Source organism: Artemia franciscana, chromosome 16 (assembly GCF_032884065.1).
Source record: "Artemia franciscana chromosome 16, ASM3288406v1, whole genome shotgun sequence".
Classification (NCBI taxonomy): Eukaryota; Metazoa; Arthropoda; class Branchiopoda; order Anostraca; family Artemiidae; genus Artemia; species Artemia franciscana.
In genome coordinates, this window is record NC_088878.1 from 26186295 (window position 1) to 26211315 (window position 25021).

At 38.3% G+C, this 25021-nt stretch overlaps 1 protein-coding gene across 2 annotated transcripts in view; it reads right to left on the bottom strand.

The window, feature by feature from the left end:
* LOC136037277 (formin-binding protein 1-like) overlaps nucleotides 1-25021 on the bottom strand; it is a 124095-nt gene that overhangs the window by 14875 nt on the left and 84199 nt on the right. Inside the window, exons 9-11 of one of the 2 annotated variants that reach the window (XM_065719914.1) lie at nucleotides 19841-19938; nucleotides 12618-12750; nucleotides 5206-5417 (exon numbers count right to left, since the gene is read on the bottom strand). In XM_065719914.1, coding sequence (XP_065575986.1) covers nucleotides 5206-5417; nucleotides 12618-12750; nucleotides 19841-19938 — 443 coding nt within the window. Of the gene's footprint in view, nucleotides 1-5205; nucleotides 5418-12617; nucleotides 12751-19840; nucleotides 19960-25021 lie in introns of both variants that reach the window. The other variant, XM_065719913.1, reaches the window with a different exon arrangement.

Genomic DNA, 25021 nt, shown 5'->3' on the forward strand with positions numbered 1-25021 from the left:
ACAATCTGAGAAAAAATTTCGCTCGTCAATGCAGGAGAGAAACGAAAAAAGAAAGAACAAACTAAAGTAAATACTAACTTCCTATTTGATTAAATTAAGTTTCAATTTTTACCGTTTCCCAGTTAAGATTTAAATCCAATTTTCAATGCGTCACAATTCCGCACTTGCTTGGCTCAGCATTGTAACTAACCCATTTTTCGATTGATTTTGAGAAAAAAACCTATAATCAGATTCAACTCAAGAATTTCTTTTTGTTAAATTAATTAACCAAAGGAGGTTAGTGGATAGGGAACAGTCACCAGTGCAGCAAGAATGTTGTGTCTAATGTTTTTCCAATTGCAAGTTTTTCCAATTCCACTGAACTTTTTTTTTTAATCGGTAAACTAAATAGGCATGAATCAAGACTTCTTAAGTTTACAGTGTATGCAGGCAGAATAATAGAGAAAAAGAAATATAAATACATAATTTAAAAATAAATACATAAATACATACAAAGTTGCTCGTTTGAAGATATTAGATATATACTGATATTCATTGCCAAAAGGCTTAACAGCTTTGGATTTGTTAAAGTTAAAAAAAAGAAAACAATTAGAATGTATTTTATTTCTAATAAAGTGCAAACTAAGTGCCTTTAGCCTTTGTAGTAGTGTTAATAGTTGTAGTAAAATGAATAAAGTACCTTCTGGTTGGTTTTACATCCCCCTCAACATTCACTGAAAACTTCAACTTACTCTATACTATTCCTGAGACATAGCTATTGCACACTTTAATAACCCGCATCACATAGTGTGTTTTGATTTACCATGGTTCACTACCCTTTTCAACTACCCTTTTGAGGAACTCACAATAAAATCAAACATTTTGCATTCATGCACGCAATTCCAAAAACGATACGGGTGGAAAGCTATTCAAGAGCGGGAAACCAAAGAGGCTTGTTAAGACAGCTTAAATGAGCCATTCAGAAGCCTAGTTTATTAAGCATGGTGTATTTTTTTTTTTTATTAATTAATATTTACTATTCCACTTTGACTTTTTCTGTACCAACATGCACTTATACCCGTTTTGTAAATATAAAACATAAAATAAATCTAAAAATACCCCCCCCCCAATTGGTACATCAACCAGTTCGTTACCACGAACTGTAAGTAAGGGCCGACCTCGCTCAATAGTAATTGAAACTCTAAAAAACTGAATTTTGATACCGATAGATACATCAAAAGAATCGGATTTTTATGCTGATTTTTTTTTGGTGGTAGGGAGGAGGGGATTACGTAGGAGGATCTTTCTATGGGGGAAGAGAATTTCCATGAAGGCGGCGCTGGGTTTCCCAGCATTATTTAAAAAACAATCAGAAATAAAAAAAAAAACAACAAATTTCCAACTGAAAGTAAGGAGCAAAATTAAAACTTAAAAAGAACAGAAATTATTACGTATATGAGGGGATTCGTCCCCTCTTCAATACCTCGCTCTTTACGCTAAAGTATTTTCAGCAATTTCAAAAGAGCTGTTCATTCTAATTAAACGGCCTTTGTGATTCAGGGGTCATTCTTACAGGATAGGAACACAATTTGAAGTTCAGCGTAAAGAGCGAGCTATTGACGAGGGGGGAACCCCCTCCTATACCTAATAAAATTATACGAATATAGAAGTTCATTACGTAAGTTAATTCGTAAGTTACGTATATTTATTACTAATAAAAACGTTCGTAAAATAAAATTAGTTCTAGTGCCCTTTTTAAGTAAATAAAGTAATTGGAGGGCAACTAGGCCCCCTCCCCCGCCCCTTTTTTCAAAATCGTCCAATCAAAATATTGAGAAAGCCATTTAGCCAAGAAAGTAAAATTAATATGCAAATTTCGTTTTAATTATTCATGTACGGTGAGCCAAAATTAAGACCTGCATCATTTCAAAAGGGTTCAGAAATTAAATAAAAAAAAAGTTTTCTAACTGAAAGTAAGGAACGACATTAAAACTTAAAACGAACATAAATTATTCCATGGGCAGTCCCCTCCTCAACGCCCCGCTCTTTACGCTATTTTTTTTTACTGTTTTAAAAAGCAGAGTTGTGAGAAAGAGTGAAACTTTAGCGTAAAGAGCAAGGCGCTGAGGAGGGGACAGGCCGTTCCGTATACGGAATAATTTCTGTTCGTTTAAGTTTTAATGTCGCTCCTTAGTTTCAGTTAAAAAAAATTGTTTTTTTTATTTAATTGTAATCAAAACCAACAACATGTTCCCCTTAATAATTTTTACCATTGTTGGCTTTATGAGACTAATTGATTCGGTAACTGAACCACGTAACTAAATATATCAGCGATTAAAGTTTCTTCAGAAAAGATAGCACCTAACTAATGCCGATTCAGAGAAAGTATTAAAGCGAACCAGAGAAACGATGAGGTGACTGAAACATGATCTAACTGAATAACTGAATAGAATTCGAATGTTACCAGAATTACAAAGATGGTATGTAGATTAGCCAGAGACAAGAGCTATGTAGATTTGTCAGAGACAAGAAAATTGGATGATAAAGTAAAAAGTAGATAGATAGTAAAAAGTAGTAGATAGTAGATGATAAAGTAAAAAGTAGATAGATAATGGTAAAAAGTAGAGGCACAGGGTGCTACTTTAGTAATCGAAGTAAGTCTAGAACAACTAGAAGGTGAGTCTTTGAACTAAGTTTAAAATATTTGAAATAAGGGCATTGACAATCGTATGGCTTTGCATAGGCTTTGCTATGACTTGGAGATGCTTCCAAAGGTTATGAGAGGTTTTCCAGAGGATTTGTCAAGGAATAGTTAAACTTTATCGTTTGACTGACCGTATATAAAACAATCAGTATTGTGACAAGTACTTCAAATTTGTACTTAAGTACACGCAGATGAGTCGCTAGTTTTGAGAGGCACAGAAACATTATCACGTAACTGAAGGAATTTCAGTCACGTAAGGTCATCTATAATCTATTTAAAAAATAAAAATATTCAGATGGCACTGTCAATGTTTAATACTAAAAAGTGAAACACTGATTTGTGTGACCTCAATGCAATCAAATTAATGATGCCTGTCAAATTAAAAAAAAACGTATATAAAACAATCAGTATTGTGACAAGTACTTCAAATTTGTACTTAAGTACACGCATATGAGTCACTGTTTTTGAGAGGCAAAGAAACACTATCACGTAACTGAAGGAATTTCAGTCACGTAAGGTCATCTATAATCTATTTAAAAAATAAAAATATTCAGATGGCGCTGTCAATGTTTAATACTAAAAAGTGAAACACTGATTTGTGTGACCTCAATGCAATCAAATTAATGATGCCTGTCAAATTAAAAAAAAAAAAAAAAAAAAACGTATATAAAACAATCAGTATTGTGACAAGTACTTCAAATTTGTACTTAAGTACACGCAGATGAGTCACTAGTTTTGAGAGGCACAGAAACATTATCACGTAACTGAAGGAATTTCAGTCACGTAAGGTCATCTATAATCTATTTAAAAAATAAAAATATTCAGATGGCGCTGTCAATATTTAATACTAAAAAGTGAAACACTGATTTGTGTGACCTCAATGCAATCAAATTAATGATGCCTGTCAAATTAATAAAAAACGTATGTAAAACAATCAGTATTGTGACGAGTACTTCAAATTTGTACTTAAGTACACGCAGATGAGTCACTAGTTTTGAGAGGCAAAGAAACATCGTCACGTAACCTAAGGAAAACGGAAGAAACACATGAAAAAATACAGTGAATTTAAATCCAACAACAACTTATTAACAGAGCTGTTTGTTTTAGAAATAGATCTAAAAACAACTTAATTGCTGCTATGAGAGCTTCTGATGGTCTTCAATCCTCTTTAGAAAAATTGTTTGTTGTGTCTGACCCTGGCCTTTGAAAACACAAAATATTTTAATTATATCAGGTTGTAATGTTGAACACAATATTTAACACTCGAAACACATAAGGTCATCTATAATGTGTTAAAAAACGTATACAGAAAGAGCTGGTAATATTTAAAAATACTAAAAATCGAAACACTGATTTGTGTCACCTCAACGCAATCCCTGTGGTTAGGATGTACTAATCTGCCTGTAAAAAAAAAAAAAAAAAAAAAAAAAAAAAAAAAAAAAAAAAAAAAAAAAAAAAAAAAAAAAAAAAAAAAAAAAAAAAAAAAAAAAAAACATAGACCAATATACATTTTAACTGTCATATGCCAAGAACGACATGTAATATGCATAGTCTTTAGTCAAACGCAGTTTTAAGAGAGCAACAAAGGGGGGAGCAACTGCCCCATGCACAGAAATTTTAGGGGCACAAAACTTTAAACAGATAATCTAACGGTTATAATCGTTTTGTAATTTTGAAATTTTATTAATAAAGCAGAGGGCGCAGCTAATAAATTAAAACAATTAACTAATAAGTAAAATAAACTTAAGAATATTTAAATATTAATAATAGAATAATCAAATTAGAATAATTCATGATAATTTAACTAATAAATTAAAAATACTTAAAAAATAAATTATTAATTAATTATATAAACTGAAAATAATTATGTTAATTTTTTTTTTTAATTCAGCTGAAAAATTTTGCGAGAGAGAGGGGGGGGGGTTCTAATCAAGATTTTGCCCCCAGCGCAAGAGAGGCCAAAACCACTACCGGTACTGTCTTTAGAGTTAATATCAAATGTGATGTAGCCGTTTTGACTAACTAAACTTCTCGCCTCCGACTGGGCATAAATTTTTAGGTATACTGGATATACTTTCTCTCCAACTGTACTGATTCTTTTCTTTTCTTTTTTCAGAAACAAAGCGACTATTTTAACTTACTTGAACAGTAAAAAAAAAAAAACTAATAGCATAATAAAACTTCCCGTATTTGATATAGTTATTCTGAAGACGAAGGCTCAATGTTTTTCACTGGGTTTTTGCCCCCCCCCCCTTTACACCACTTTCCGTTCATTTAAATAATGGTTAAATGCAAAAGACTCACCTTTGATTAGCCTGGGATGTGTTACGAGCAGAAACTGGTGTAGGAGTGTGTTAGGAGCAGAAACTGGGTATAGCAAAGGGGTGTAGACTCACATATGATTAGCCTGGGGTGTGTTAGGAGCAGAAACTGGGTATAGCAAAGGGGTGTAGACTCACCTATTATTAGCCTGGGGTGTGTTAGGAGCAGAAACTAGGTATAGCAAAGGGATATAGACTCACCTATGATTAGCCTGGGGTGTGTTAGGTGCAGAAACTTTCACGTTCGTATTACTAACACTAGAATCGGAAGCACTTCGGCTCAGGGATTCATCAGAGCCACTATTCCCTTGACTTATGTGACTCTTTCGCTGAAGCCGGCTTGTTGAGCGTTTGACTGATTTCCCTTGTGGAGATGGTATAACAACCCGACCTTCTGCCTCATCCATATAGCCCTATATAAAGAATTTTGAAAATGTTAAGTTAAATTATATGATAATTATTTTAAATCAATGTGATAATTTATTAAATTATTGATATCATTAAATTATAATATCCTAATTATTAAAGATATATCTCGTCCCTCGATATCAATTATTTTGGTTCGTGAATTTAACTTCAAAGGGTAAATAATTCCCGCTAGTAAAAAGGCTATAAAGAATCAATTAAAACAGAATATTTTTTTAGAACAGTCTAAATAATACTTGTCTGTGGCGGTATTTCCATCCAACCCCCAAAGTCAGAACATGTCGACCCCCTTCATTTGGTTAAAATCCTGACTTTCTCTAAAATTAAGTTTAAGATCAAATGTATGAGTGCCATGTAGCAACAATGGACAACAAGGACTAGCATAGTATAGGATGGAAAGCAATATAAACACAGGGTATGATAGGATGAAAAACAGTATAAACACAAGGTATGACAGTATGACTCATAAATTAGGTTAGGATAACCTGATAAGCGTCTTTTACGGCTGAGACGAAATTTAAGGCTTTGATTATGTGCACACATTTCCGAATTTTTGAGTTTTGGAATCTTAAAATTAAGCTAAAATACTAGCAACTTACCTGAAAAATCGTCAATTAAAATAATTTTCGTACAAAAAAAATATACATTTGAGTGCCACACCACGTACCTCTGGATATGGGGTTTCCCCTAACTAATCGCTCCGATCAGGGTGGCCTCAACCTCATGAGGTGGGTGGAGCCCACCCCAGGATTATCAGTATCCAGGTAAATCCTGGCTCTAATCAGAATCCAGGCCTAGGGTCGGTTGGGCCTGCAACCCTCCACCTGAAATCGATTGCAGCGAATAGCTTAGCAACTGCCTCGGATGACCGATCTTCTTTTATCCCATCACGACCCTTGCTCGCCCCTGGACTGAGAAATGACCAGCGTTTGAATCTCCTTGACCATAGTGGCCTCCGGATTGCCACCTGGAATGTATTGACATTGAACTTTCCCGGAGCAAAGACGCTTCTGGCGATGGAACTGAAGCGATTCCGCATCTCTATTGCTGGAATAACAGAAACCCACCTAGTCGGGAATGGGACTGATCCCATAGGTGAGGGATACCACCTTCTATGGTCTGGACAGACAACGACTAGGAGAAATGGGGTCGGACTAGTACTTGATAACAAGTCCATAAAGTGTCTACTGTCATTTACTCCCGTCTCGGATAGAATAGCTAATGCTCGACTGAGTCATAAACAAGGAAAAATGACAGTCCTTGTCTGCTATGCTCCGACAAACGAAGCCGACGACGAAGCAAAAGAAACTTTCTACTCTGCCCTGGCTAATGAACTGTCCAAGATATCCCCCCACGATATTGTCATCCTTTTGGGTGATATGAATGCAACAGTGAGCGACAACCACGACCTATGGCGGCAAGTCATCGGACCAGTTATTCCGGACCCTCTAAATGACAACGGGCTAAGGCTCCTTCAACTGTGCAGCATGCATAACCTTGTCATTACGAACACGCTGTTCGCAAGGAAGGATATCCACAAATACACATGGTACAGCAACGACGGCCGTACCAAAAAAATGATCGACTATATCATTGTCTCACAGAGATGGAGATCCTCGATTAGTAACTGCAGGACGTACAGGTCAGCCGAGATTGGTAACACTGACCATCGCCTCGTTGTAGCTAATATGCGACTGAGGCTCCAAGCCCAGCGCTCGCAACCTAGACCGACCAAGATTGATGTCTCTCGTCTCTCCGATCAAGAGATACGGTCCAAGTATGCCATTGATGTCTCGAACCGCTTCGACGCACTCCTGCCATTTGAAAGTTCTGAGGACGCATGGATCTCGTTTAAGAAGAATGTCCTGGAGTCAGCGACCGCAAATATTGGAAGGGCGAAGCGTGCTAAGAAAGCGTGGGTTCAGTTCGATACGCTTGACGTCATTGAGCAGAGACGCATGGCTAGGCTTCTGGGCGACATGCCGACCTACAGGCGCCTCAAAGGTGTCCGCAACAAGCTGATACAGCGAGACAAGAAACTGTTTGTGGAAAGGAAGGCAAACGAGCTGGAGGGCGCAGCCATGAAAGGGGACGTCGGGAGTCTCTACAAGCACCTCCGTGACCTCACAAGCGACAAAGCCCCCTCAGTTGCATCTGTTGTCTCTGCAGACGGCCAGCCACTTAGTGACGAGGCCGCTCAGGTCAGTCGATGGAAAGACCACTTCTCAGGTCTCCTCAATGCCGATGCTGTAGCACAGACTGACCAGGAACTCGCACGCCTAGCTGCCAGCACTCAGGAAGTGCAGTCAAACGAACCAGAGACTTCCTTCACGACAGCAGAAATCCACTCTGCTTTGAAACGTCTAAAGAATAACAAAGCGGCAGGCGTATGCGGAGTATCCGCTGAGCTCCTGAAGTATGCTGGACCGGCGATGTTACTTTGGCTGCAAATGCTGTTTTCCGTGGTGTGGCGCACAGAATGGGTCCCGAAGGACTGGCGACTTGGCATAATCCTGCCCCTTTGGAAGAGAAAGGGGAGCAAGAGCATCTGCTCTAATTACAGAGGTATAACCCTTCTCTCAGTCCCTGGAAAGCTCTTTGCCATGACCCTGCTAGACAGATGCACGAGTATCCTCCGAAGAAAAAGGAGAGTTCAGCAGGCCGGATTTATGCCAGGGAGGTCCACTGTCGAACAAATCTTCACTATGCGCCAGTTAATTGAGAAAACTAGAGAATTCAGGAGGAACGCATACGTGGCCTTCGTAGACTTCAAAGCTGCTTTTGACTCCGTCGATCGCAACTCTGTTTGGCTAATACTTAGATCGACGGGCCTACCAGATAAATACTGCAAACTTTTTGAAAAGCTGTACGAAGAGACCGAGAGTTGCGTCCAAGTTAACGGAAAACGGAGCACGACATTCAATATCAAAACTGGCGTTCGCCAAGGGTGTGCCGCCGCCCCGGAATTGTTCAATTGTGTGATAGACTATGTGATGACAAGAACTACAAATCGCCTGCCCTTTGGTCTGCAGTTTGGAGATCGCATTCTGACGGATGCGGACTTCGCAGACGATCTTGCTCTCGTTGCCGACTCAATCGACCAGCTGACCGACGCTCTGGAAGTCCTGAAGGAAGAGGCAGCAAAAGTGGGGCTGAAAATCAACTGGCTCAAAACTAAGATTATGGCAATTGAACCCCCAGGTCCAGTCTCGCACCCTGATACCATAACTGTCTGCGGAACACTTGTTGAAGTCGTTAAAAACTTCACTTACCTCGGCTCTGTGCTGTCCAATGATGGCTCCGTAGACGAAGAGGTATGCAGCCGAATATCGAAAGCCTCTTCCATCGTCGGTAGACTCAACAGTCTATGGAGAATGCCGCACATCTCAAGGCGTACGAAAATGCGAATCTATAACGCATCCGTAAGCTCCGTCCTGCTCTACGCGGCGGAAACCTGGCCCCTCAAATCAACCATCCTTAAAATGATAGACGTCTGTCAGACGAAGCAGCTTCGCCGGATCGAGGGATTCCGGTGGGATGATTTTGTAAGCAACGCAAGGCTGCTTACTCTCACCTCCCAGGTGCCATTCTCCGTCCAGATAGCGCAGAGGTCTCTCAGATGGTTCGGACACCTCCTACGAATGCCGACATCAACGCCAGCCCGAATAGTGTACGACTTCGACCCAAAAGCCCATGGCTGGTCTCGCCCGAGGGGCAGGCCTCAGACAAGGTGGAAAGACAGCCTCGACAAATTCTTGGTGATGGCCAACATTGCTGTCGACGAGGCGTCTCATTTAGCAGCAGACCGGTCCGCCTGGAGAAGTCAAGTTGCGAAGCTCTCTACGCCGCACCCCATGCGGCAGGAGCCTTAAGTCAAGTAAGTAAGTCAACAAAAGATCAGAAGGGGATCTAGTGCAGGGGTTATCAAGACCTACAGTGTCAAGGAAGCCTTGCAGAGGTATAATAATAATAATAAACAAAAATAAAATATAAACCATAGCATTACTAACCTTAATCAGTGAAAATTTGATGCTCAAGAGTCTACTGTGATGAATAAAACCGCAAGGACAAAAATTTTCATTATTCAACTCTCAGTTACAAAAAGCCCAAATTACTTTGGCATTTAAAGAGGATTCAATACTCTAAAAAGCATTTTGGGAGCCTCAAAGTCTGACTGTCTCAAAGACTAAGAGTCCATTAGCGAATTCTCCCAGAAGACTAGTTATCATAGGACGCTAGTGACAATTTGTTGTTTGACTATGAAATTAGATTGAAAAGACGTGAAAGAAGTTTGATCGAACCACGTTATATTTCCCATGTTCTGCACGGTTTTAAATCTAAGCAGGTAGCACCACATAGAACTCTCAAACTTATCACGTGACATTTCCTTCGAATTGATTTGTTATCCTAGCAGGTATACTAAAATATATTTGGGACTGCCCCTACCTGAAATTTAAACGAAAATTCTACTCTACTTAATCGAAAAAACAAAATTCCCACTTCCTAAAGACACAAGTTTCAATGAAGCCAAACATCTCTATATCCAGCCTAAAACGAGACAAACGAAACGGTTTTTCTAAAGTTTAGTTGTGCTGGTAAAGTTTCTAAACTTTACCAGCACAACTAAACTTTACCACATGTTTCTAAACTAAAGTTTTTAAAGGTTTCTAAAGTAAGTAGTAGTAGTAGTGCTTAAAGGAAGTAGGTGCTGGCTTTTACTTTTCCGTCTTTTATTTGAATACTAAGTAGTTTCACCATACAAACCAAAAAAATTTATAATGTACCAAAAAGGGTGATATTTAAAGGTATCGAACCTCCTTAAATTCTGTCGTAAATATAGGCACTAATATAGGCGACATAAGCACTAATTTAAGCATATGTTGAGAACGTAGACTCACAGAGAAAAATTGAACTAAAATGGGCAAATATGTTGACTGCAGCCTTGCCAACAACATTGTTTTTTAAATGCACCTTCATGAATGTACAACTGTTCAGCTTGAAACAAGAAGAAGAAAAAAAGAAAGAAAAAGAGGATTATCGTCCAACGGTAGTTGTCATCAGAGTCAACAGAAGAGAAAGCAAAGCTGGACATGTAGCTATAAATATATACTTCAAAATATAATTATTTTCCGCAAATTTTTTACGTTCCCTAATAATGCCGTTTCAGATACTTGAAAGCAGGGTTGCCATTCAGTGAAGAAAAAATCACTTAGCACTTCTTAGGTTGATTTAGTGATTTCTTCAATAATATGGTGATTTGTTTGGTGATTGGTGATTTGTTTAATGATTTGTTGGTTTAGGCAATATAATAAATCACTAGAAATAGTGACAAGTCACTAGGGGTGGCAATCCTGATTGGAAGGGAATGGTGTTTTGTTTAATTCTTTGGATATATCAGAAACACATTCCAAATTAAGTAACCCATTGACATCAGTTCATTGTTGGATAAACGCTTTTCTGTTGTGACCAGTAGTGTATCTTTTAGTTCAGAGGAACTGGGTAAAATGATTACCGTTGATAGCACCAACCTTACTTCAGCCAGCAGGAAGAGGTGTAAGCAATGCTTAACCAGATCTACAGAAATAGTTTTTAAAAGGTAAGCTTGAAGTGGAAAGCTCTGAACATGATTGATTATCTTTACAGCATCGAACACGGCTTTTCGAATTTGTGTCTACCCACAAGTTCTGGAACATTTGGAACAAGTCTGTTATTTTCTTACAAGTTTTTTCGTTTTCCACCTCAGACTATAGCACCATTCTACAGCTGAGTAAAATCCATCACACAAAAAATTGTCAGTATCAATGGGGCTTCCCAGCTTGTGAAGCTCCAAGTAAACTAAAAACAAGTGCAGCTTTTGACACTGAGGATTTCCAAGATTCAGCTCGAGCAATCTAGCTTGTGAAGGTCCAAGTAAACTAACAATAAGAACAGCTTTTGAAACTGAAGATTACCAAGGTTAAGCTTAAGCAACCCAGATTGTGGGGGTCCAAGTAAACTAAGGATAGGTGCAGCTTTTGACACTGAAGATTCCCAAGATGAACCTTAAGCAATCCAGCTTGTGAAGCTCCAAGTAAAGTAACAATAAGAGCAGCTTTTGATACTGAAGATTAGATGCTGACTGCTGAAGATTAATCAGATTAGGCAATGCAGACTTTGTGAAAAAAAAAGGAAAGCGTTGCCTTATTTGTCTTTCAAGGTGACCAGACATGCAGTTTTAATGAGGAAGAAATTGAGAGCGCTTCTGAACAGATTCGTTTCTACAACTAAGTTCTTTAAAAACATAGCAAGGCACATCAAATGATTGTGTTCCAAGTGATGCTTTTGACATGTATTTTTTTTTTTCCAACTCATAGATAACCCTATATGAAGAGACAATTTATTTATGTTCTAAATATGAATAATTCTGCCCTTCTTAAGTAAGAATCTCTTTTCGATAGTCCAGAGAGGAGACAGCTGAAATTTTTACCTAAAACTATTTTCATCCATTTTCTAGTAATTTCCCAAATTTTAAGATTAAATTCTTGAACATTTCTCTATGGCACACTTACACACCCCATAGTATAGGCCCACCTGATCTCAAGGTAGCGCAGCACAGAGTTTGAGAAGCGCTGCTTCGCAAAATCCGTAAAAAATCAAGTTCAGTTAAGTGGAAATTAATGGACTTTTAGATCCTTTTCAAATGAACAAGTTATTTTCACAATTGAATTTTCCACTTGCCTTTTTGATCAAAAGATCAATTTCACGCCATTGGGTTTTTCCGAAGAACGCTTCGTTGTCTCTGTCGTCTCTCGGGTTTAAGGCCAATAGGTTATAAATATTCACTATATGCAACTGCCTAGAAGCTGATTCTGAACAGAGTCATAATATAAAGCTAGTGTATCTTCTTATATTTTACCGCAGCTCTAATAAATAATAAATTCAGTTGCGAATAAAATCATTGAGTCTTTATTTGGCTCCTAAATGAGAGCAAAAACATTCGAAAGTCCTCTAATCTTCTCCGCATTTGACTGGGATCTGTCACCATGTCCCAGTCACTGTCATTATCACCGTAAGAAGATTTCCGGTTAGAACAAAACCTAATCCCATGCTAAGGTTTCTCTCTTAGTTTGTAATGAAACCAATAAACTGATTTGAAAAGAAAAAAAAAGAAAAAAATCTTGACAAAAGTTAATGGAAATAATTTTTACCTGATATCGACTCAAATCCGTTCTAAGTTTGTCCAGCCTCTGTCCGTTCTCTACAAGCTGACCTTCAATTGACATTGGGTCACCCAAGGCTCGGTTGTTCTCATAAACACCCTTCATTTTCATGAGGCCGTCCCTGTAATGAAAATCGACATCAACCAAATAATATCGAATAAATAAATCGACATTAAAGTTATTCACAGGTTCAACTTTTGCGGCAAAGTTGACTCTTTTGCTTCAAAAAATGTATTTTCAATTCGATACTACCCGCTGGATTCTTAGAATTATCTTGAGGAGATATATCAAAACTTAACAGGTATGACTAATTTTCCCTAACCAAAAGACCCCTTAACCTTGGACGTAATTTAGGAGTTACAATAACACTTAAAGCAGATATTAATTGCACAGACAATGAGAGGGCTGTAATCCCTCTTGACTCTCTACTCATTATGATTAAGATAAAGTTGTGCTTTATTGACAATTTATTGCGATGGAAAACATTGTAGTCATAAACGATCTATTTATTTTCAAAACAAAATATATTTCTTTTGAAATTATTTTCATGTTTTCTGCAAAAATTGTCAACAAGGCGAGTTATTCACAGTAAAGCTCAGTTAAACTTTAGTATAGCGAACGGGGAGTTCAGCGAGTGGGGCGGAATAGTTCCTAATATTTCCACTTCCAATTCCTTTCTCTCTTTCCAATTCGCACTTCCAATTCTCTTTAGTTTGACATCGCTCTCTATTTTTATGCAAAAACAGTTTCTTTTCAATTATATTTCTATCCTTTTTAAATTTATCGAGTAAGCATGTTTTTCTTCCTCGTTCGGGGTTGGAAAGGGGCTATCCTCTCGCCCAAACCCTAATTTAAAATAAAAGCGTTAAACTTAAGTTAAAAATGAAAAATGATTCTAGAAATCTTCAAACTTTAAACTTGTCGAATAAGCACAATTTTCTTCTCGCTCACGGGTAGGAGGGGCTATTCCCTTACCCAAACTCTAGTTTAAAATAAAACCATAAAACTTAAGCTAGAATAAAAATGATTCTAGGGACCTTCAAATTTTAAATTAGTCGAGCGAGCACAATTTTTTCCTCGTTCAGGGGAGGAAGGGGGCGATCCCCCCACCCAAACCAAAATTCAAAGTAAAACGGTTAAACCTGGTCTAAAAATGAAAAATGATTCTAGACACCTGTTGAAATTAGAATATTAAGCCGAAGATATATCCAAAACGGTTTAGATGCTCGTCGCGTTCAATATAATAAATAGAATGATTCTGCTAAAATCGAGGACTTTTTTCAGGTACGGTATCCAAAAACTGAACCAAAATTCTGTCTCAAAAATAGGGAGGCAAGGCCGAGAGCACCAGATCTAATGAGGTATCTCTCGATTTCCTAATAACATTGTTGAACCTGGTCACTCTTTGACACGTCAAAAAAAATTAACATTTTAATCAAATTTATTAATATGTCAAATTAGTTAATTATTTTATTTATCTAAAATAAATTTATTTTTGTCAAGACCCAAGACTAGAACCTTTTCAATAGGGTCATCAGACATTTGAATAGGATCTATTCAGAATATTGATTTAGTAGCTTTGAAGATCAAATCCCTTATACAAAAAATATGAAAATTCTCAGGCATTATTCCACTTTCATAGATAACTTGGTCATTAATGAAATGTCGCACAACTGGGATTGTTATAGAACATAGATTCTAATGTATAAGTTATACATAAAACTTTAACTTTATTGAAGTTTCATTGAATTAAAACTTCCGCTTGCTAAGGACAATGCTGCTCTTTAGCAGAGGACTAAAGCTGCTCTTTAGCAGGTGATCATTCCCATGAACAGCTTAAAAAAATTCACAAAATATAAAAAACAGGATTGGGATTTGTCTCTCATGTAATAAACACGATCATGATTTATTACCAAAAAAACGTAGACTAAAAAACAAAGAGCGGAAGATTTTTTGTAGCAAATTACCGATGTTGCAACATAATTTCCCCCTATTAACAGATAAGACCCCTCTCTTACAAATAATAAAAACAAGTAATTGTGGAAGATTATGAAAAAATTTCGAAAAGACACTTTTAAGGTTATGTTTAGCAAGAGAAAGATTGACTGCAGTCATTCAAAAGGCGATATGTAACACTTTTTGTCAAAGTGACATTTATAGCTATGCTATTATACCTTAAACATTGTTACATGAACAAAGACAGACATTAGGTGTTGACATTTCTGAATGTTATAATTATTTTTCTAGCTAAAAGACGTCCCCTGAAAGATCGCGACGCACCAAATATAGTCCTAGAATTGAGATTTAGTCATAATGTACTGTTGCTGCTGCTACTGTATTGTAAATATTGTTACTGCGGGGTAATGAAAAAAACAATGCTAGTCAAGGTTAGCCCTGCTTTCAGTACCACCGACCTGGATTATACCGATGATGCTGCTCTTCTTAGCTAATCTGTTGGCGAAGCCCAGAACATGTTTCTGAAAGTCTCTGAAGTTGCTGCCCCAGTGGGGCTCAAGATTAATATTGACAAGGCTAAAACTACGTCCATTCAATAGCAACGTCATCCCCGTCCTGTTATATGCTTCCGAAACCTGACATCTGAATAACACGCAAGAAAGGCGAATTCTAGCTTTCGAGAATAAATGTCTCCGGAGAATACTAAACATCCATTGGTCACAAAAAATCTCTAATGAGAAGGTGAGACGGATGACAGGACAACCCATAGTGACAGATGTCATTAGGACACGTCGGTGGAAATACTTGAAGCATGTACTTCGTATGGACGATTCCCGGATCCCGAAAGCGACGTTCCAGAGGGAACCAGAAGGAAGAAGAAGAAGAGGCAGGCCGCGCAATACACTGCGGCGCACCTATCAGACGGACCTGCGAAATATAAATGCTTCCCTTCAACCGGCGTGGGAAGATGTCCTTGCTGCGGCGCACATGAGGGATGACTGGCTGCTTCTCGTTGATGCCCTGGGCGCCTCTGGAGGCACAGGAGGATCTAAGGTAAGGTAAAAACTATGTCAAAAACCCCAGATATAAACTCTACTACTATAACTCTTAACCAAAGGTAGATCGAAAGTTGTCAATAAATTCAAGTATCTCGGGTGGTGCATCGGCACCAACGGCGGATGTAGCGAAGAAATTCAATGTCGCATTGCATCAGCTTTCGCTGTCTTCCCACAGATGTGGAAGCTCCTATGGAAAAGGAAGGAAGTCCACCGGAAAACTAAAATGCGTATTTACGATGCCCCAGTCCGATCTATCTTACTGTACGGCTGCGAGACGTGGCTCTTAAAAGTCACCGAGGCACATACCCTTAACATTTTTGGACAGAGATGCTTGAGGAGCATACTGGGATTACGTCTCAGCGACCGAATCCTAAATAGGATCATCCTCCAACGATGTGATCAGAAGTAGGGCATCACAACTATCAATCGACATCACCGCTTGTCCTGGTTCGACCAAGTTTGCTGAAGACCGACCAGCACCTGATTGGAAGAATCGACATGGAGGACAAGCCAAAACTTGGCTCAACACCATCAAATCTGACCTCAAGCCGATTGGTAGATCCCAGAGACATGGTCGCTGATGGTATCCTTCATGGCTCGAAATTATCGCCCCATCAACGCAAGACCCTAACCCGTGGAATTGAATTCTACAGTCTGCCATATCATGTCGCCAGGGAAAACCTGATCCAAGTACAAGTAAGTACTTCAACGGATACTATTACACGGGAAAACAAAAATACATAAGAAAATATGCAATTCCAATAATTCCATGTACTATGTGGAGTATAATATACGCTGTTGGAACGTTATAGTCCCAACGACCATGGTGAGCCTCTGCAACAAGCAAAGATTCTCTGTGTAACATAGAAATGTGTCCAAGAATCAAAGCAAATGCGAAACTGCATGTTAATAACTACTATTACTAACAAGTCATTATAGCATCAAGCTACCTGAGGCCAAAACAGCTGTGCATACTTCTCCTCTGAGCCGTTACTCCAGGGGAGAGGGAAGGGCAACCACCCCAGGCATCGTAGCTTGGGGAAGGGGGTGCCGCGGCTGGGGAATCGCCCATTTTGATCCAATTTTTTCACTTTGATTAGCCCTTTTTTTTGCTTGTATTTGAGTCGGGATGAGGGGGGGGGAATGGCACTGTAGTTAAACTTTCCTCGGGCGCTACCTATCATAGGAACGGCTCTGCTTCTCCTCGACCTCAAAATACTCAGAAAATCCCTTTAGATTCTAGTGGATTTGAAAGAAAGATATAGTGCCTATTTCACCACCTTTTTCATTTCTTCCATTTTCACGCAAAATAAGTAATTCTCTTTCACTTAACTGAAATTCAGAGAATCACACCCTGTTAGAAAACACCCCAAGACAAATGGATGTCACCCCAGCTGGACTTGCAATCCCATGCCCTTCGGGGTAAGAATTCAAGTTCTAGCATTGCCAATCTTTTGGCTTTGGGGGGAGGGGGTCATTAGTGTGAATCTGCAAGTTCAGCCGCCGTGAGTCACATGAATAGTTAAAAAAAAGTCAGACGGTTGAAAAATTCCCACGAAAGATCTGAATTTCAGGTACCAGGCGAGACGGAAAACACTTGGTTTTGCTGCAAGTGCAATTAAGTTGTAGTTAAAAAGGCTTAACACGAACTACTCATATTATACAACAATGTTAAAATTTTAAGTACTTTCGGATAACTAATTACAAGATACTAACGGCTAGAGCAACAGAGTATTTAGATAATTTTTTGATACTCGTGACTTGCTAGAAGAACATACATAAACATAGACTGGTTAAAAAGCAAGACCTTTACTAGGAGTAAACTTGAAAAAGAACATCTCCAAGAATCCACACAAAATCTTGGTCAAAGCTAATCACCCAACTACCACTCACGTAGTAGATGGGCCTTTTAATAAAATATATTGACAATATAAGACAAGATATTGACAGTATATGAAACATATGACAATTTCACCAGCTACAACTCTTTTTGAAAGGCTCTCGCCTGCTCAAAGTCAGTGAAACAAGAGCTAAGAGCTCATATGACACTTGTGACGAGGCCAGAAGAGCTAAGAGCCAAGAGCTCATATGGTATGAGCTCTAACAAAATTCTAAGAATCAATAGATTGATTTAAAAGGAAAACCAGAGGCTTAATGCCAGTCGATATTTAAAATAAGAGCTCTGAGTCACGATGTCCTTCTAAATATTAAAATTCATTAAGATCCGATCACCCACTCGCAAGTTATAAATACCTCATTTTTTTCTAATTTTTCCTTTCCCTTTAGCCCCCCAGATGGTCGAATGGGAAAACGACTTTATCAAGTCAATTTGTGCAGCTCCCTGACACGCCTACCAATTTTCATCGTCCTAGCACGTCCAGAAACAGCAAACTCGCCAAAGCACTGAACCCCTCCCCGCAACTCCCCCAAAGAGAGCGAATCCAGTACGGTTACGTCAATCACGTATCTACGACATTTGCTTATTATATCCACCAAGCTTCATCCCGATTCCTCCACTCTAAGCGTTTTCCAAGATTTCCGATTTCCCCCTCCAACGATTTTCCATATGTCAATTCCGATTTCCATATGTCAATCTCGTATCTAAGACTTCTGCTTATTCTTCCTATCTAGTTTCATCCTGATCTCTCCGCTTTAAATATTTTCTAAGATTTCCGGTCCCCTCCCCCCAATGACACTGGATCCGGTTGAAATTTAGAATAAGAGATCTGAGTTATGAGGTCCTTCTAAATATGAAGTTTCATCAAGATCCGATCACTCCTTCGTAAGTTAAAAATACGTCATTTTTTTCTAATTTTTCAAAATTACCCCCCCCCCCCAATTCTCCCAAATAGAGCGGATCCGTTCCAATTATGTCAATCACGTATCTAAGACTTCTGTTTATTTTTGCCAACAAGTTTCATCCCGATCCCTCCACTCTAAGCGTTTTCCATGATTTTAGGTCCCCCCCCCCCAATGTCAACAGATCCGGTCGGGATTTAAAATAAGAGCTTTGAGATACGATATCCTTCTAAATATCAAATTTTATTGAGATCCGATCACCCGTTCGTAAGTTAAAAATACCTCAGTTTTCTAATTTCTCAGAATTAAACCCCCCTCCCCCCAACTAACACAAAGAGAGCGGATCCGTTCGGGTTATGTCAATCATGTATCTCTCCGGTTATTTAATCATGTAATATAGGACTTGTGCTTATTTTTCTCACCAAGTTTCATCCCGATCCTCCACTCTAAGCGTTTTCCAAGATTTTAGGTTTCCCTCTCCCAACTCCCCCCAAAGTCCCCAAATCCGGTCGGGATTTAAAATAAAAGCTCTGAGACATGATATCCTTCCGAAAATCAAATTTCATTAAGATCTGATCAACCGTTCGTAAGTTAAAAATACCTCATTTTTTCAATTTTTTCCGAATTAACCACCACCCCCCCCCCCCAGATCGTCAAATCGTGATAACGACTATTTCTAATTTAATCTGGTCCAGTCCTTGATACGCCTGCCGAATTTCATCGTCCTAGCTTACCTGGAAGTGCCTAAAGTAGCAAAACCGGGATCGACAGACCGACAGAATTTGCGATTGCTATATGTCACTTCGTTAATACCAAGTGCCATAAAAATAATTCGAACTAAGGTGATGGTTACCTATTAAAATTCATTTTTGAGGGACATTTACGTAATATAACAAACAAAATGACGAAACCGACTTAGTCAACACCATGAGAAGTAAGAAACTTGTCCAAAGAGGTGGCAAAATACACGTGGCAAGAGTATAATAAAAACAAGACAACCAATCCAGATCATACCTCCCAAACAGCACCACTAATTATAGATCTAAACAGCTTCATCATATGTGATATAAAAATCCCCCAAAGCCCCAGCCCTATTCAAGCTTCTGCTTAGAGCTACTGCTATTACAAGCTACATCTTACATAACTCTTAGATGAGCCTGTAGCAGCCGTTTCAACCCATTATCTGACAACAACATCAAGAAATTAAGAAAAATCTTTCACTTCTATATTTTTCTAAAAAAAATTCCTATTCAAAATTTGAGCTTTATTAGGCGCGGTTACAACCCACCACCCCTCCCTTAAATAGCAATTTCCCTTAGCATCACCAAAACGAAAATAAAATACACAAGATAACATGTTCCTTAAAAAGATTTCTAATTACTGATAAGTAGTATTTACCTAGTAGCAGTTTCTTGTAATATTTTCCCGTTAATTTCATTGATTTTCTGCTGTAGCTTTTTCTTTCGCTGCATGGGAGGCAAGTCGCTGTAGTCTTCCTTTGAAGTAGCATTTTCAGTCTGAAAAAGTGTCAATGAAATTAAAGACATATTCTGTGTTTTCTATAATTTGTGGCAAAATCAAATAAATGGCTTATGGTTTAAGCCATCTTGTTCAGATATTTTGATTTCCAGCAAAAACACAAAGTCAAGGTATTTGAAGACACGAACTAAACTAGCCATGGCTAAAAATTAATTTGTTGTCTCTGAAAGGGGAAAAAAGGTCAAGTTTGTTTATCAACCATACAAAACAACAAAACAGCAACAAAATATGAAAATAGATATCCCTCTCCATTGGGTCCCATGGCCCGAAAACAGACAAAAAAAAATGAATCAAACACTAAAAAAGAAAAAGAGCAACAATGAACACCTTTTTTATTTTTACAATTAATCAACAAAGTCCTTTAGATATAAGGGATACCTCCAAATATAAAATAAGGAGGCGTGGACCAGACCCAGCCCTCGGGAGTCCAAAAAATGAAACTGGGGCGCCCATGCACGGGGGATATAAATTTGAGCACAGGAGGAAGGAGGCCCCTGAGATGGTGATTTGCAGGGCCCACCGACGTGTGGACATGTCCCAGCAGACACCAAACCTCCTCTCATCAATGGAAAAATTGTACTGTTGATGCAGGACGCCAAATGGAAGGATTCTCTGTAGGAGAACAACTGTAAAGGGCGGATGAACTCGTACACTAGTAAACGGCCCCTGCTAGAGACCGAGAGGAGATTGTCTCGAAATCTAGCTGAGCATCCTTTCTTCTCAGCACCTCACTCTTGGTAGCACCGCCTTCAAAGCTCTGACGCCAATATGGAAGCATAATCGAGTCTCCGTGAAGCTAAAACTTAAACTATTCTGCTCCATCATCATTCATATAGATATGTACAGCTGTGAAACGTGGGCATTCAGAGTAGATGACACCAGGTGACTTGCCGCGTTTGAGACAAAGAAGCTGCGTCGAATCGCCGGCATAACATACGTAGATCGAGTCTCAAACGCCGACCAACTCGAAAGACTTGAGTACAACACTACCATCCTGGACAGGGTACGCGTCCAACAGCTCAGGTGGCTTGGCCACGTCCAGCGCATGTCCAACAACCATCTAGAGAAAATTGCATTCGAAGGTTGCATCGCTCTCTGAAGCGCTGGAAGGAGAACCTTTCCGACTACAACCTCTCTGGTCTTCTCAGAATGGCACAAAGCAGAGAGCAGTATAGGCGACACTTACATTCGCTCGTGAGGAGAGAGGCCCCGAGACGACCACCAAGACCGGATGGGACTTAAGTAAGTAAGTAATCAACTAATCAGGCGATACAGGAGTTCACAGACCCAGCCAAAAAAGGTATCAATCTCTTACCACAAATTTGAAAAAAAAAACACAATGCCACCCTTATATGACCATATCCAAAATAAACATAAAACAAATTAGAAAAAAAGAACAGATTTAAGTTGGCTTTCAGCAAACTAACTACCAAACGTTTGAAGGTTGCAAAGGAGGCACCCTCATGCCATAACTGGAATTGTGTTCCATACTCTTGAACATACCACCAAAGGGTGAAAATCAGAACGAAGATGGAGCGTGGCAGCGACCCTGATGCAAATCAGAACATCGTAGGTAATACCATGAGCTGTCAGGTATAAAAATAGGACACTGGAAGACAATTGGAAATTTCCCATGCAGTCATGCAAAAGTAAAAGAAGCAAATGCAAGAAAATAAACTGAAGAGAGGTTTAACCGCCAATAAATTTGTACACTTCACAACTGGTCTGGCCTTCTCATGAAAAGATACTGTATTCCGTTAATGTGACAGGAAGGTGAACATCCGCATAGTGGGATAGTGACAAATAGACAGTTGGATCAAGGGGAAGAAAAGAAGCCGTAGAACCGATCTGAGGAAGCTTACGGCTGACGAATGATGCCAGTATATCTGGTAATTTGACTTTTATTGCATTGATGTGAAATTTGAAATACATTGAGATTTGTGAAAATTTTGGCGTGGTGGAATGGCTGGTGATAAATCTGTGACCAGCGACCACAGATTCCAGAAGAACCTGTTATCAGAATGAGATAGGAGCCTGGATTCACCAGCAGAGGATGTGTACCATCAATGCAACAACAACTTTAGAATATAACTTTTTGCTGCATAAAAAAAGATCATTAATAAATATAGTATTAAATAAACATATTATATCGAATAAAAAGAATTGTCCAAAATATTTTATTCTATAAACTACAACGAACAATTATATGAATAAGAGTGTCAAATAACACTTTTTAGGGGAAGAGGGGTGTAATAAATTATTACAAGGCTTGATGTTTTATTTTAATTTTTTTTACAAGATGCGATGCCAATCCAGCATTTGACTTCAACCGATAATAATAGACTATCGATAAACTCACTTTGAATAATCTCAAAGATATAAATAAGTAAATCAAATACAGTTAGAACTAAACACAGATAGAACACATTCAAATTTTTTCTAACAAAACAGAGAAATTGTTGGTACAATAACATAAGACCATTTTAGTTATTTTTAACTTCGCCTTTAAAAAATGCTAGAAGATTAACTGAATCAGATATTCCGTGGGTTATAATTTTAAATTGAACATGAGCCTACAATTGGGTTAAATTCGACCCATTGGGGTCGAAGTTACTGTCGAGATTATAGATTACTTGTTTCTTAAATTTATTTGTGACATAACCAACATGCAGATTTTTGGTGCCAGAAAAAAAAAGCTGGAAGGAAACAGTGAAATACAAAAAATGAAGAAAGAAAGTCTCAGTAATGAATTGACTTTGAATGAAAGAGGAGGGGGGTAAAAAGAAATAAGTTCAATTATAAACTTTCAACTTCCGAATAAATTGCAGGGATAGACTTAAAATATAATGGAATATATCAATGATTTCTTTTCGTAGAGAGAGAAATAAGACTAAACTTGGAAATGAAAAAGCGTTGCATAGCATCCCTGGAAAGCATGCGCTTCCACTTTAAAAGTATGCCTAGGTTCTTAGGAATTTATGTTTAATAAGACTGGCATAGTGTGCTCCAACACAGTTTAAGTAATTGTATACCAAGAAAAAGAATAGATCGATATTCTAGACAATACATCTTCTGCATTTTGCTTTAATTTCACCAATGTCATATACTGAAATCAGCAACTGGTTGGGCCTTGAAGTCTAAAAAAAGCTAGAAAATCTAATTAAAAATCTAAAAATTGGTCGAAATGGACAAAAACTAGTTCAAATCCAGAAGTCTAAAACACATTGACAGCTAGACAATTACTATTAAATCTATCTTCAGCCCTTATAATTACTTAACACAATGAGAGGTTGAAGAAACATACCAAAGTCTGAAGGAAACAGAACAGCAAGAATGTGATTAGCCAGAGGTTTGAAGAAATAAAACCGCAAGAATGTGAGAATGGGAAGAGCGTACGATGGAAACTGCCGAGCTTTGAGTGACATAGAGCCGGAAGAACGTGAGGATGACACGAACCAAAGGTTTGACGGAAACCACCGAAGTTTTTAGAAAACAGAACTGCAAGAATGTGAGAAAGAGAAGAGCCAGAGATTTGGAGGAAACCACCAAGATTTGAAGAAAACAGGACCACAAGAACGTGAAAATAAGAAAAGCCAGGAGATTGTCGAGGTTGGAAGGGAAGAACCAGAGGTTTGAAGGAAACTGCCAAATTTAGAAGAAATGTGAGATTGAGAAGAGGTAAAGGCATTAAGGAAACTGCTGAGGATTGAAAAAAAACGGAACCACAGAATGTGAGAATGAAAAGAACCAGAGGTCCGACAGAAACTGCCGAAGTTTGAAGGAAGCAGAATCACAAGAACGTGAGAACGAGAAGAGCCAGAGGTTTGAAGGAAATAGAACAGTGAGAATCTGATAATAAGAAGAGCTAGAGGTTTGAAGGAAACAGCCGAAGTTCGAAGGAAAGAGAACCACAAGACTGCGAAAATGAGAAGAGCTACAGGTTGGAAGAAAACAAAACTTCAAGAATGTGAGAATGAGAAAAGGCAGAGGTTTGAAGGAAACTGCCAATATTTGAAGGAAACAGAACAGCAAGAATCTGATAATAAGAAGAACTAGAGGTTTGACGAAAACTGCCGAAGTTTTAAGGAAACAGAACCACAAGAATTTGATAAAGAGAAAGGTCAGAGATTTGAAGAAAACTACCGTAAGGATATACTTTAAAATTCTCGTAAGCGGGATCAAAAGCGGCATCGTAAGTGGATGGGGCTACAGTGGACGACCGGCTTCGAACGAATCTTACATCAAAAAAGTCTGAGATATTTTTGAATTGTGGAAACAAGACACTTAACATATATTAAAAATAGCTCGATGCCAAAAACAGACTTGACTCATATATTCTATTCATGTTATATCTGACTTGAAAACATACGATTTGGCTTCATCCACTGTTTGATTTTTATTGGGTAAACATCTAGCTATCGATCTATTCGACTATTGCCTCATCCTCTATTTGTTTTTTGGGGGGATTCTATCCATTGAAACGTGAAGGTTTCATCCCCTCCCCCAGTTTTCTCAATATTTTCCAGATTTTTTCCAAAAAGCTGAAAATAATTCCCCCCTCTACAGTAAGACCTCACAGTTATTCTGTTTTATTTTATTTAATTGCATTTTTGTTCACAATTCCTTCGTTTAGATTATTAGAAAAACACCAAAAAGTAAAGAGGGGGAAAGGGTTCACACCCCAGAACCACACCATTTTCCATCACCACTAAAACACTCATCTAGGCTCATGCAGTGTATCATGACTTACATTTCGTAAGAATCCCAGTTGACGACAGGCCACAGGCGGAAGCCACGAATTAAGAAAGAAATATAAATTAGCTCTCATAAGATAAATTACTCTTCTAACAATATTAAAAAGACAGCAAAAATTAAAGGTAAAATACAAATAAATATAAATTCTCTGCAATAGTTTTCAAATTGTTTAAGGAAATAGTTTTTTTTAAAGAAGTCACCATTTTGGGGAGAGGCTTAATGCCAAATTACTCATACAACAAGCAAATTAAAAATAGATTGATCCTAAGCAGCACGAGGCTAAAA